The sequence below is a fragment of the Alligator mississippiensis genome, chromosome 2 (genome assembly GCF_030867095.1).
Source record: "Alligator mississippiensis isolate rAllMis1 chromosome 2, rAllMis1, whole genome shotgun sequence".
Classification (NCBI taxonomy): Eukaryota; Metazoa; Chordata; order Crocodylia; family Alligatoridae; genus Alligator; species Alligator mississippiensis.
Window position 1 is genome coordinate 244702149 of NC_081825.1, and position 14427 is coordinate 244716575.

At 37.2% G+C, this 14427-nt stretch overlaps 1 protein-coding gene across 1 annotated transcript in view; it reads left to right on the forward strand.

Moving 5' to 3' along the window:
- Positions 1-13470, forward strand: part of FMN1 (formin 1) — a 235647-nt gene extending 222177 nt beyond the window's left edge. Inside the window, exon 17 of the mRNA XM_019496560.2 lies at positions 213-13470. Within this exon, the coding sequence (XP_019352105.1) occupies positions 213-257 (45 nt within the window). The 3' untranslated portion in view covers positions 258-13470. The remainder of the gene's footprint in view (positions 1-212) is intronic.
- The last annotated feature ends 957 nt before the right edge of the window (positions 13471-14427 follow it).

The window sequence follows — 14427 nt, forward strand, 5'->3', positions numbered from 1 at the left end:
TACAGGAGAGAGAACTGCAAATTACTTCAAAAAGTTCTCTGGGCATGGCACTCCAGGAGTTAATTTGCTGGAGTAAATGGGCTCTAATTTACTATGACTAGTTTGGTGCTTCTCAGTTCAATATTCTAAACCACATGCTTGTTACAATTTGAGAGCAGATGGAAAAATTAGAGAAAAGAATGATAATAAAGCTCTTTTTTCTTAAACAACAGAAAGAAAGACTACGTCAGAAGGAAGCCAATGTGACCACCAACTGAAAGAAGACACATGAAAATAATGACAGTGTGACTTAATACCTTGCATGATGCTTTACTGTGTCCATTCCCTAGGGAGCACCTTATGTTAGATGTTATGGAATCCTGCTTTGCACATCTTTCCCAAGACAATCCACCAGAGATTTTTCAGTTCTTCTAAGCAGTTTGCTCATTCTGTAGAGGGAACACTAAGCTGTTTACAGGGGAATTATGAATGGTTTTATATTACTCTTCCTTACGTGGTTTTAAAATGACACTGTTTTCTAAATGGTTATTTGAAGTAGTCTATGCATAATGCACTAACGCAAAAGAGGTAAAATCAGGATGTTGGATCCTGAATTAAGTAACTGCTAACAATCTATACATTTTTTACAGGGACTTTAGGTAGGTTGCAACAGAGGTATCGTTCAGGTTGAGAGGCTATTTTACCGTAAGTTTTGACTTCTGTACTGAGTGCAGCATTGATTCTAAATAATATTTATAATGTATAAATAATATTAAATTAGTCTTTCTAAAATGAATGAAGATTCATTATAAATGTATTATGTATTTTACCATAAGTATTTTTATAGAAACCTGAGTCTATGCCATATGCATTGAAATGGAAAACAATATTTTGCACATGGGAAGAGAGAAATAGCCTCAAATTCTGTTGTCCTGTGGTATATGTAGATGATATCACTAACATGTTAATTTTATGGTGTTGACTTGATGATTCTTGCACTGTCTTCATGTTGTCTGGTTTCACAAGAACAAATGACAAGTATTTTTTTTTAATTCAACGCATGGTCAAATATCAACACCATCAGACAATTTATTTGTTATCATTCAGCTAAGGGGAGCACATAATGTATCCCCTTAAAGTTATACCAATAAATCTCTAGCTTTCAATTTTCTTGAAAGCCATATTATTTAATAATAAAACAAGGGTGTCAAAGACATGGCCTGCAGAGCCCCATCATCCAGCCCCACACCACTGCCTTTGGGTCCAGAGTTGACTCTCAAGCTGCATGCAAGACCGAGTATGCAGACCATGCAGAGCACCCACTCTGCCCAGCCCAGGACCCATGCTACATGCTGTGTGGGGCCTGGAGCAGCTGGAGGATGTGCCATGTGAAACACATGTCCCAGATCAGCCCTACACAGGCACCACATGCAGTGCAGTCCTAGATTGGCCAGAGTGTGTGTCACATGCACTAGATCCAACACACAGGAGTGAAGAGGGTGGGTCTGTGGGCCAATTGGGGAGCCAGCTACACAGGCTATTTATCCAGCCTGTGGGCTGGTCCTGCATCATACATCAAGGCTGCAGGGCCAGGTAAATTGGATACCCATGCTATACAACATATTTTCCAGCTGATTTTTGTCTATCGTGTATTTATAACTGTATGTACTCTACTATATAGAATTTGAGGAATAACTAATAGAATTACCTTAATGTACTCTTGTGATAATATAATCCCTGAATATAAAATTAGGATTTAGAGCCTGAACCTTAAAGTGCTGGATGCCTTCAGGAAAAATGTTACTTGAGGACACTCACTGCTTTCCAGGGTCAGACTCCTTAAAAGAAATACCCATGCAACTGAAAAAGTTTTAAGGTGAAACCAAAATAGACACTCTTAAAAAATAAATAAACCTTCTGTGATGGGCTAACACTAGACTGAAACTGAACAGCCAAATATGGAAAGAGCATATGAAGAAAATTTCAATTTACTAAATCACTAAAACCTTAAGAGCTAGTGGTTATTATGAGACCTAACCAATGCAAATGAAATAATGATTAAGTAAAAAGGATAGAAAGTATAATGAGGAAGATATTAATCCCTTTTCCTAGTACTGTAAAGAGTATGCATGAAAGTAATCTAGTGGGTTATCTACATAAATGAGATGTTATAGGATTTTGTTATGAAGTCTTAGGCAAAGTTGATATGTTTGTTAAAGAAAATAGTAACTGAAGCAGCTTAGTTCATGTTTCCTATTGGGCAAATTCTTAGTTTGCAGGTTCCTTAAATGGTTATTATTTCATTCCTGTACAGATAAACATAAGGGACCTAAGACAGGCCTATATATTTTGGAATTTATAGCTGCTATTCAAATATTTAATATGCATAAATATCTTACAGATGAAAACAAATCAAATATATATTGATGAAGGTAAAATGGATTCATAGTTTGTTTGTTTTTTCCAATTGGCACGGAAATTTGGGGAAGCACTAGCCTAATGGAAAGAAACTAAATCCCAAAGACTGAAATGTTTGGTCTTCCATCAAACCAAGCACACAAAGGAGTGAATCTGTTTATACTTTTGTTAGTGGTAAACATCATAAGCACAAATGCTCATTCAAGCCAAAGATTAGAGAATGGTGGTAGGTGATACAATATTGAGGAATCTCTAAACAAAAAAAAAATGGAGGGTCCTCAATATGGTTCTCCACCTGCCACAAAGCTACTGAATGCTTTAATTAGAACTGGTCAGGAATTCTGCAATGAAATACTTCTTCAGTAGGATGTTATATAGGAAAGGACTGATTTTGACAGATGTCTTAACTCAAAATATTTTAGAAAAAGTTTGTTTCAACAAGTATCTTGTTTCAACGTTTTGACTATCAGTTCACAATTTATGTTTTAGATTTTCAGGTTTCATCCTGATTTAGGAAGAGAAGTCTTAGTCTTTCATAATCTCATAAATGCTGATGCTATAGAAATGACTGAACCAACCAGATCACATACTGATATATCATTAGCCAACATTCATAAATGGCCTGAGACTATTACTAATGGTGCCAGCCGCTAATCTTAATGAAATTATTCTAGTAGAGAAGTGGCATTAATGATACATATATGTTAGGTGTATATGGAAACTGTTTAATTTTGGACATATTAGGTACTCTTACTATGACATTTAGAAAATAAGCTTAAACTAAATCTAGGATGTGAGGGCTCATAGAGAAGTGACAATTTTACCCAATCTGGCCACAGAAAGTGGCATACAGCCTTGACCAAACACAAGTGCACAGCTGCAAGCAGCTTCAAAAATGACCAGTTGGATGAAAATTTTAACCCTCATTGCATGAGGGGTCAGATGAAGATGTTTCAAAATAGAATGTCTTCTGTAACTTATCTGCATTGGGCGGCTGGCAGCTGTAGCAGCGGCATTGGAAGCGGTGCTGCAGTGAAATTTGGGGTGGCTGCGGCATCCTTCCCACGAGCCTCACCACAATCCCACGCCTTGATATCAGAGCAGTATTGGCCAATATGCCTTCTTAAATATCGGCATATTGATATTTATCGGCCCCAAAAATCTCTATTAGTGCACCCCTATCAGCTACAGCAAGGAGCTGCTCTTCTGTCTGATCCCTGAATGTCCCCAAAGTTTGTGACTCAGAGTTATACCTAATAATAATATAGCATAGCATACAGTTCTCTTCCAGCAAAACTGAAAGCTCTTGAGATATTATTTGAGGGCAGACTTTAATCTTGACTTTCTGGCCTTCTTTAAACCCCCTTATCATTGCCTGGCTTAAAGAGTTTTGTAAAAGAAGGCTGGCATCCAGTGTAAGAAGGGCTCCTCATTCCATGTAAGTGCTTACTACTCAGGATAAATATATTATGGCTGTAAATTGACTTGTTAGGTAAGATTCTAAATAAATGACATTGACACTATGATATGACACTATGACTTGAAATACTGTTTCACCCATTTATATTTTAAGAGGGTAGCAGGGCATAAGTTGCTGTTACCTCTTATTGCTTTCAAAATGAAGATCAATTACACATATTAGAGACATTTTAAAAATATATATTTTTTTACTTTTCTTATTAGTCTATAGGAGATGCACCTTTTTGCTTTACTGACCTATGGAAATCTTTTATACTATGTGCTTTATTTTAAGTGTCTACACTTATAGGGTAATGATCACATAATATATTTATCATGGATATGGAAATGAATTTTTTGATCAAAATAGTATTAGTGTAACTTTTGATTTTGTGCATGTGGGAGGTTAAACTTATATTGCTGGAATACCCATCAGAGAGAGAGATAACCAATGACTTCACATTTGAACCATCATTTGTACCTGGGGATAAGTAAAAAAAATATCCAAAATAAAAATAGAAAAATGTAATTGTCTCTTAGTCTGGGTTTGGAATGAACAGCATGGCAAGCAAGTATTTCACAGTATGTTATTTCAAGAAGACTCTGTTGAGGAATTCTATAAAGTACTGGCTTGTTTCCTTCTAGTTTCCTTCTGCCTTTGAGAACTCCTTATATAAAGCTTGCACTATAACCCTGATAATTGAGGTTTTTTTTCCAACAAAGTGCCTAGACTTATATATGTACCATGTGCAAATTAAGAATAGGTCTTTTCCTTTAATCTTGCTCCACCAAAAGACATTGAAAACTAAAGTATCCCTTAACCCCTAAACTTTATAAGACAAGAACTGAAATATATAAACATTGTAACAAAAGGAAAAACACCACGCTTGCACACACACGCGCACACACACACACACACACACGCACGCACATCCCGGGCGGGGAGGTTTGAACATCTTAATAATTTATTCATTAAAAATATTAGTAGACATAAACTTATTTTCAGTAGCCTTTGACAGGGAAGTAGATCACCCTAGGAATGCTCAGACACTGTGAGATTTTTTTCAGTTTTCCCTTTGTCCCTTCATGTAGTTCTGGCAGCAATACAGTGTAACTCTGTATCCCAACCTGAGTAAACTGTTGGGGCTGTCTCAGCCTTTTCCAGTTCTTTTCTAGCATTTAGGAGTATAAGTAGTATAGAGATTTGAGTAGTAAGCAGCTTTTTAATTCTTGTCTACACTAGAAATCTAAAGAAAATTTATAATCATTGGGCTCTGGGAGTGGGGGGGGGTGTTTTAATTAAAGTGGCACTAACATAATGGGTACCTATACACATGCAGTGAGGCTGCTCCGACACACTGTAATTACAGCGCATCAGAGATTAATGGCTCTCCTGCAGACTCCAGTGTCTCATGTATCAGCTGCCCCAAGTGCCTGGCTACATTGTTATGCCTCTGATAAAATCTCATGGTTTGTGGTAAGATTCTGTGAAGTTTTAAAGCAGTGGTTTGTTCCTGATGGTATAATGTGTCACAGTTAGCTATGGCTATATATTTGACTATACAGGCAAGTGCTGTCCATTTACAAATTTGAGCTGCTTTAGTTTTTCTCCATAATACATGCCTACTATGTCATAGTCAAGCAATCAAAAAGTCCCCCAGCCAGGTTGTGAATAACAGCCACCTTTCTGATTGACATGGCTCTTTTCCATATAATGTATGAGTAGTCGGCTTGGCCTCCTGTAGCGTGTAGTACACACACAGTCAGGTTTTGCAGTAAAGTAATTCCAACTGTTCTCTCTGTTCTATGGCTATTCCTACATTGTAAGAGATATCTAAGATAGCTGATAACAAGCTAGGTCAGGTACGGGAACCAGCATAGCTGCAACAGCATGCCTGTTGATGTGCTTTTAGTCTTGTGATTTCTCATCCTTCTTCTGGAGAAAATTGTTTGTTTACATATAAATCGAAAATAAAAAGAAGGACACAAGGTGACCTGGTTATAGCATATGAGTAGCTTCAAAGGAAGAAAATATCAGGAACTATAAGGGCTCTTTAATCTAGCAGAGAAAATCAAAGCAAGAACCAATACGTGAAAGTAAAGCCAAATTCAATTGAGAAATAATGCCCGAATTATTAGCAGTGAAGCTGAATAACCATTGTAATAATTTTGCAATGGAAGAGAGAGATTCTCCATCTCCCAATGTCTTCACTTCAAGAACAAATGTTGCTCTAGAATATTTGCATTACTCAGACCTAATTGAGCTCAGTTCAAAAGTATTTTGATGAAATTCTATGGCCTATGATATACACAAAGCCAAACAAGACAATTTATTTAAAGTAATACTTCTAGTCTCGGTAAACAATTATTTCTTCCTTTTTTTATATCTGTAGTAAAAAATTGGTTTTCAGTATGAAATTAATAATATTGATAGTATATCATGGAATAATATAATTCAGTAAATTAATCAAAAATATTAAATATAATTATATTTCTACTAATGTAGGCATTTTGATTATAGAAATTGCAATAGCCATTACCTAGAACTTTCAGGATTTAGAATTGCTGCCACTGGATTATTACTTGTTAAAACAGAATTTAAACTGTAGCAATAGTATTTAATCACATCATGGATCTAATCTGGTAGAAAATTAAAATATTCATGGGGCTGGTCAAAATTGGAAACCCTATTTTTATTATAAATTTCAGAATTTCAAAGTTCTTTTACTTCAAGTTGTTTGAAACAGATTTGATTTTTTTTAACAATTTTCTGGTCTTTTTTGCAATTCCAAAAAGTCTGTCTTGATGTTACTCAAAATGTTATCAAAATGTTTACTGAAATTTTCCATTTAGTGGAAACCTCATAAAGAAAAGCTTCCAATAAAAAATGTCAGTAAAAAGTTGAGGGGTGGGAAAAAGCTCAACATTGTTCATGGAAAATGAAAGATAATGACAATAGTGATACATTTTCATTAAAATGTGGATTTTTAACAGGCTATTTTTCTAAGAAAAAATATTTTCATTCAGTTTAGTCTCTGTGTTAGGAGCTCTACACAGTTCCCCAGCTATCATTCTCACTGTGTAGGTGCATCTACATGCCCAAGGGCCTATTTGTTCTCTAAACAAAGTAGAAGTGGACTCCTTGCTAACCACAAGCAAGCCACAAGGAAATTCTTAGGCTGATAGGGGAAGGAAGAGTAGGATTTTTTTCTACATCAGGGGTCCAGGAGAATTAGTTCAGTTTGTCCAGTCTCTGGTTACTTATAAAAAAGTCATTGAAGCACTTCAGTCTGCCTCTGGGTTCCTGGAGAAATTACCTTCACCCCTAATTTTTGTATGATGCCCTTCACAAAGCACAATTATGCCAGTTTTGTGTGGTAGATTGAATTTTAGCCAAAGGGGTAAATCTAAGTTTACAGCCAATGCCAATTTTTGAGATGAGCAAGAATAATTCTAATGAATTAGCAATCTCTGCCTGGTTAAAAACTATTTTCAGTACTACCTCCTAGATTCAATGCTTGTGTGCTTGTGAGTGTTGTGTAAAACAAAGTATTTGCTTCAGATCCAAAGAAGATTAGAGGGCAGGGGGAAACAAAGCAAATAACTAAGAGCCACAGTGCAAAGCCTCCTGAGAAAAGATTGACAAAGAGTAGAACATTTTTCATAATGAGGAGCCACCTTACCTTTGCCATGTTTTGTTTCTGGCAGATGTCGGTTTAGAAACAAATACATGGGTTTTTGTCTGAGATATTCTGATTAGATTCCTTTCATACCTCTGTCACTTCATATGAATCACCAAAAGTCTAGTATCTGGTAATGTAAAGCCTTTTATAAAACATAATCCTGTAAGCACTGTACATGTGGGTAGCTTTAGTTGTGTAAGCAGCCCTATGGCAATACCTTATTGCCTTCTGCAAACAAAAATCAGTGAGAAGTAGCTATAAGGAAGAGGGGGAGAAGGAAATCTTGCCCCCATCTCCATGGCATGATGTCCCATTATAGGCTTCTCTTTCTGCATAGAGTCTGCCCGCAAAGGTCCTAGCACCCTGGGATCTGAAGGAGGTTAGAGAACAAGGCCATTTAATGGAGGCCCCTTGCTCCTGGCCCCCAGTGTACAATACCCTGACAGTGTGGCTCCAGCAGAGTTGAGCTACCTGGCAGTCCCCAGCCATGACTGTCCCTTAAAACTGCCATTGGTAGACTGCAAAAAGTAATCTCAAACTAAACTGATTTACTTTCTACAGCTTTGAAAAATGACAATGGATTTCTTGTTTTAAGTACAAGGATAATCTAATGAACTAGCTGAGTCCTTCAAAATTATAGAAACAGTAATAATTATACCTAACTTTTAATTTGAGTTTATTCTAGAGTTTTAAATAAATGTTATTTCCATAAAATAGCTAAAATCCAATCTGTGGATGCACTTTTGTTTTCCCTCATTCATGAATTTTCAACTGAATTTTCATAGAGCCTTTACGCTTTCTGTCTGCTTATATTGTGCTTGTGGTCACTAAAAGGTTGTTAAAAGATGTCTATGGAGTGTAGAGAGGAAGTTGCAATTCAAGTTTCTAAGTGTTGCCCCGCCAACAATATCCACCCTACCATGAATCCAGAGGTGAAAAGTAATTCAGCTGCCAAGTCATCTTCATTCTGGGCCTCAGCTCTAGATCATACTATGGGCACATAAAATATGAGCATACAAATGTTAAAGCTTGATGATAACTCATGCTAAGCGTGCTCTGAACATCTCAAAATTACACCACTTCCAAGGGTACTATCTAGCTTGTGTTAGGATAACTTCAGTCTGCTTCATGGAGATAAAATGAGCAATCTGCAGTACTCCAGAATCCCAGAATGCATAGCTCCCATCCACTCCCCACAACCCAGAGCTGGGATAGAGCCCAGCTGTCACATGACTCCTAGCTAGACCCCGCTCAGCTACTCCCTAGTGACAAGTCGAAGCTGTGCAGGCAAGAAACAGTATTAGCCTTTAATGTGTGGCTGCTCACAGCACATTTGAACTTTAACACTGCTTAACTTTCTACAGATTTCATATCATCTAAGTGTAATGTGCAACTTCACAGAAACAACCAGTGGTACCAAGCCATAGGGCATCATTTTGCCTTCCTTTATCCGTGGAAAAACCTCATTGTTGTTTTATCATTGTAGCTGGCAACCAAATATTGTCCTGTGTACAGTAGTGGTGGGATGCTTGCTGAATTGAAACAAAGTAACTCAGTGCATTCACGATTCCAACATTTATTTGGTATAATACTGGGCTGTCCAGCTGGAAGGGTTAATTTCTGGCCCCTGGGCTCCCACCTGGCTACTGCTCCTGTCATCGTTTTGTCGTCAGTATCAGTCAGGGGCTCTTGACCCCCCCTCCCCGCCCCCGTCTTTTGGCTTCCACTTCCTGTCTCCACTCTAGGGGGTGCAGAAGCATGACATAGCCTGCAGTGCTGGGGGAGCCCACGGTTCAGGGTAGCTCTGTGGCCAGTGCAGTGAGAGAGAGCCCACAGCTAGGGAGCTGAAAGTGAGCCCAGAACACCCAGTGCATGCACAGTGCAGCAGGGAGAAGCATGCATCGTGTGACAAGGACATGCACCTGCCCACAGAGTGCAATGAGAAAGGGAGAGCCCACGCAAGCACAGGGCCTCTGGTATGTGTTGCTGTGTCCCTGATGTTGGTGGCCCATGGGATGGCAGGCCCTGGCCAGTTATAAGTTGGACATTTGTGGTATAGTGTGAGATTCACCGGCTGGATCTACTTTGTCACCCTCCATCCTCAGATCCTAGGTGCATGAGACTTAACAGCTTCTGTCAACCCAAAGGAATTGTAACGTCTATTCTTTGGTTGTTAGTGTTACTAAAATATTTTTGGAATTTGCTGTAAGAGATTTTTGTCAGTCTTTTGTGAAATGTGATAGTAATTCATTAGAAAAATGCAAATGACACATTTCCTCTCTGGCTTTTTCCAGAAAGATCAAGCATGTGTTGCTGGACTTTTACCTTTTCCTTTGGCATGCAATAAACACATTCCATTGCACTTGGATAAATGCACTTCATGAATGACTATCCAAAGATCGCATGTTATGGTAACCACAGAAAATGTATAAAGAGCAGAGACGATGTTGGCATTTTCCCTTGTTTGAAACATCAGCAGCCAACAAATTTTATATATCTTTATTATTATTGCATGCATGCAGTGAATTTCTTAGTCTGCGAAATTCTTTAATTGCTTGATCAGGATTAACAAGGGTTCATTAACATCTGAGGGTAAGCTTACCATACTCTCCTTCCTTTACTTCCCCATCTTTTTTAATATTCATACCTTATGGACTTAAGCACTTGCAGGGCTTAGGTTATCTGTTTGTCTTCTGGTTATCTATTAGATTTTAAGAAGGAAGATAAACTTCTTGTGATGTATTTAATTGGAAATACTGTTTTAATATTGTTTCATTAAAACTTTTTCCATGTCTGACAAAACTGAAAGAACTGTGATTTTATGTATATTCCTTTTAAAAAAAAAACAACTTTATTTCTTTTTTATATTCTACATCGTCTTGCAGCTGTACTGTAATACACATTTCTAGGGCGGTAAAAACCTTGCAGAAAGCCTTGGTTCCCTTGGAGGTTGAAATAGAAAAAACTTCCTCTGGGAACATCCACACTACCATCTTCTTTCTTTGGTGAGCCTCAGAGCCCTCTCTTCTTGCCACCAATAACTTCGAGAGGTTCCAGGGCTGTTTGCTAACAGCACAATAAAACCCCAGTGTAAGAAGAGGCCTGCCAGCTTTCCAGCCAAATGATTTCACACTGAACTATAGCAAGCATGATTTGAGATGCATTAACACTTGATTTGTCAAAATTGTGCTTGGCGTCAAGAAAGCCTGACTTGCTGTTTCAGAGGTAGCACTTGTGCATTTACTTGTGTAATCAAGACTATTGCTCTTTAGAACCAAAAATATGCATGATATGAGAGTAGTATCTGAGTGCTTTGACATTTACGTTTTATACATATTTCCCATTACTTACCCAGGGTTCAGATGGAAAGACGCCATACCTGGAAAATAAAGGTTTGGTGTAACAGCACTGTTGTTAAACTAAAGTTTACTGTTGTTTGTACGTGCATTTTAATTCCAGAAAGTCTTGAAGGGACTTTCTACCGCCAGATTGTTTGTTTCAAATAAAAGTGTTTCTTGTATTGAATAGATAGCAAACTGTAGGTAAGTGGCCATTGGACACATCTCTAAAGAAAAACAAAGCATATATATGCAATAGAAAACTCATAAACTGGACTAGCCATTTCTGGTGCCCTGAACAAAAGAGTATAATCCATGGAGGATGAGAAATGGGAGAGGGATTTCAGAAGGGAGATGTATGATGCTCTAAGTCTTTTGGATCAGAACAGTGATGCCAGCTGAAGTACATTTCTTATCTTATGGCACTGATTTTGAATGTCATTGGTCTGTGTGCACCCAAAGGAAGGAAGAGACACTGAGTTGCTCTGCAAGATGGAGTGAGTGAGGGAGTAGTGAATATTTTATAGAGGGACACTAAATCACTAAATGTAATTTGTAATTTGTTCAGTAGAAAGCAAATGAGCCTCCAGCCTTGCCACCCCTGTACCCTGCACAATGCCTCTTTCAAGTGAGAGTAGCAAACATTCCAGAAGAGCAAATGCTTAAATTAGGACTTGCTTGTAGCTATGCTGAATGTGTTTGCCAAGTATTTGGGGCTACAGTTTGCATATCTGCTTAAAACCAGAAAGAATCATATTTTAAAGCCTGAAATAAAGTACCTGCAGTAGATAACCCTTTCAAGATTTTCTGTAAAAAGGTTGCAGAATTGAAAAACAATGAGCTTTAGCATTAACAACAATTACTCTAGCATTTTCTTTTTCAGAGTTTTGGGGCCTACTTCTGTAGCCCTTCAGCATGCTGAAGTCTCACTGAGAACAGCAGAAGAGACTGATCAGGTAGTAAAAAGAAAAGGAGAAACCACACTACATAAATGCCCAATCACATTTCATTATTCTGTGTTTCGTTTATCTGTAGTGTGTTTTTGGAGTTCAGCCTACACCCAGGCACAGGATTTAGGCACAGGCAAAGATAAAAGGAGTCTGAGTATGAGTGATGTTATATTGGCAATGGAGATAACATTTGTTTTAGTATTTTTAGAAAAGATGTAATAAGTTAAATAATCCAGTTTTTCAGCATCTCAGCTCAAAAAAGAGGTGCCACACAAATAATGAAGTTAGCTTGTAGGACTGTCATGTGGGGAGTGAGAGCTGACTCAGATTCTTAGGGTTCAAAATTTCCTTAAGTGGAATAAAAGCCCAAGTTCCATTTTCCAGAATGCCTTCGCTTTTCAATGGGACTTGGACTCCTAAACACCCAAGCCTCTTTTGAAAAGGGGTTACGGACACTTAAGTCTCTTTAGGAGATTTTGAAAATATTACACTTTTTTTGCTTAGAGTTACTCTCAGATATTTAAACCTTCTAAATGTGAAGGCTTAGAAGCTATTCATATTCAAATTCTGTATGAAGCAGAAATGGAGGAAAAGTAATTGGAGAGTAGAGGTTGATGGATGGAAACCAAGTCTGATTGTTAACATGTATTTTTTGGAAAACTATTGTTTTCTTTTCAAGCTAGTACTAATTGAAAAAGATGTCACTTAAAAATTGCACCTGTTGCACTTGATTGGTACATGTTGCCTTCTATTTATCCCTTGTTTCACTCAAATATGTATAAACAAAGGCCTCTCAGCTTATTGAAACTCACCTTTAAGCAGATTTTTATATAGTTATGTTGACTTTCCTTTTAGAATGTCAAAGAATACTTAGAGCAATAACATTAACGTTTGAGTGTGCAGCTAATAAGTTTCACAGACATGAGAGCTTTATTTTTTACTTATGTCTATTTCAGATTTGTTTTAATAAAACTGTAGCTTTTCTTAAATGTTACCACAGGTACTCAGCATTAATACACTGGCTGTCAATTGAATTAGGCTTAAATTTTAACTCTTAGTTCCATAAAATTTGCAGCAAAAGTCATAAAATACTCAGAGTAAAATATTTTTCTTTCAAAGATCAGGCCTTTCAATATTTCTTAAATAAAGATGAAAAATAGTCAAGAAAAAACAACTAATTAGATTCAGGTACTTTTCTTTTTATCAAATAATAATATATATATTTCTACCATGTATCTGTTTAATTTTGTCAGAAAAACAAAATACACACATGAGCTAAATTTGTAAAAAAAAAAAAAAAAGTTGCAAGAAATGAAGTATTTATTTTTAAAAAGTGTTAAGAAACCATTGTCTGTAAATAATAAAGAATTATATTTTCCTCCTCAATATTGCTGTTCATCATATCAAGTGTATTTTTTTATATAAAATATATTGTTCAAATATTGTAGATTTCTCTATTCAAAAACTTCTGTCTAGATAGTATGTTTAGCTATCATGCTTTACTGATACACTTAATATTCTAGCTGTCAACATGCTATTTGAAAGAAAAACTATTTTTGAGTCTGTAAAAAACCAAACTGTGTTTTACTGCTGTAAAGTTGCTGAAGGTATGTTAATAAATATTGGTTTCTTTTGTGTCTGAAACATTTTGCAGTTAGTTTTGTGGGTGCAGACTTCCTTTAATTTTTATTCCATTACTAGCAACATGTCCTCTTTCAAAATGGACAAATCTGTTAAATTAATTTAAATAAATCAAGTTGTGTTGAACATAAAATAAAATCTAATGAAAATGCAAAATCAATATCTTGGAAAATGTATCTTTAGTAGTTTCCCACAACTAATACTGAGAGCGCCCCAGGCATCCTGCCTAGTGGGACGGGACCCAATGATCTACAAGGTCCCTTCCAGCCCCTAACAATCTATGAATCTGGCTGTTTCACTATGCTGCTAAGACTGACTTACCATATAACAATATTTTATTATTTATTTATTTGTTGCACCATGGATCTAGGAGCTCACTGCACTAGGTGCTACAATAATAGAGTAAACGTTCAGTTTGTCCCACGGAATTTATAATCAAAGTAGAAGATAGAAGATAATTGTAGACAATCCACAAAATTCCCAGTGCAGTGCAAAGAAACAATGAGACACTTACTCATCATGATAAGAAGTGGCCTCACCACAAAACATCCTATCTAGTGTCATGTTTGTGGCATCACGGTGAAAGAATTTGAAAGAGGGGCAGTGTATTAAGGTTTTTGGATGTGTGCTGTGAACTCTCAGGAATGAAGTACAGAACAGAAAATGTAAAAGCACTTGTTTGAAAATTTAACAAGTAGAAAGTGAGGCTGGACTCACTGGCTAATCAGAGATGGGCAATGTTCATCACAGTAGTGATGATAAGTGGAAAGGGGGTAGGTTAAGAAATACTCTACAAATGAAGACAAGTAGCTTATGATTGATAAAATAGAAAATGTGGAACTGGTGAAGGGATGTCCAGCTGCCATCAGTATCGCTGGGGCCATGCCAGCACAGTGTGGGGCAGAGGGACAGCCCCAGCAGCCCCAGCCCGGGTCTCCCTGCCCCCTGCTGCCCTGTGCT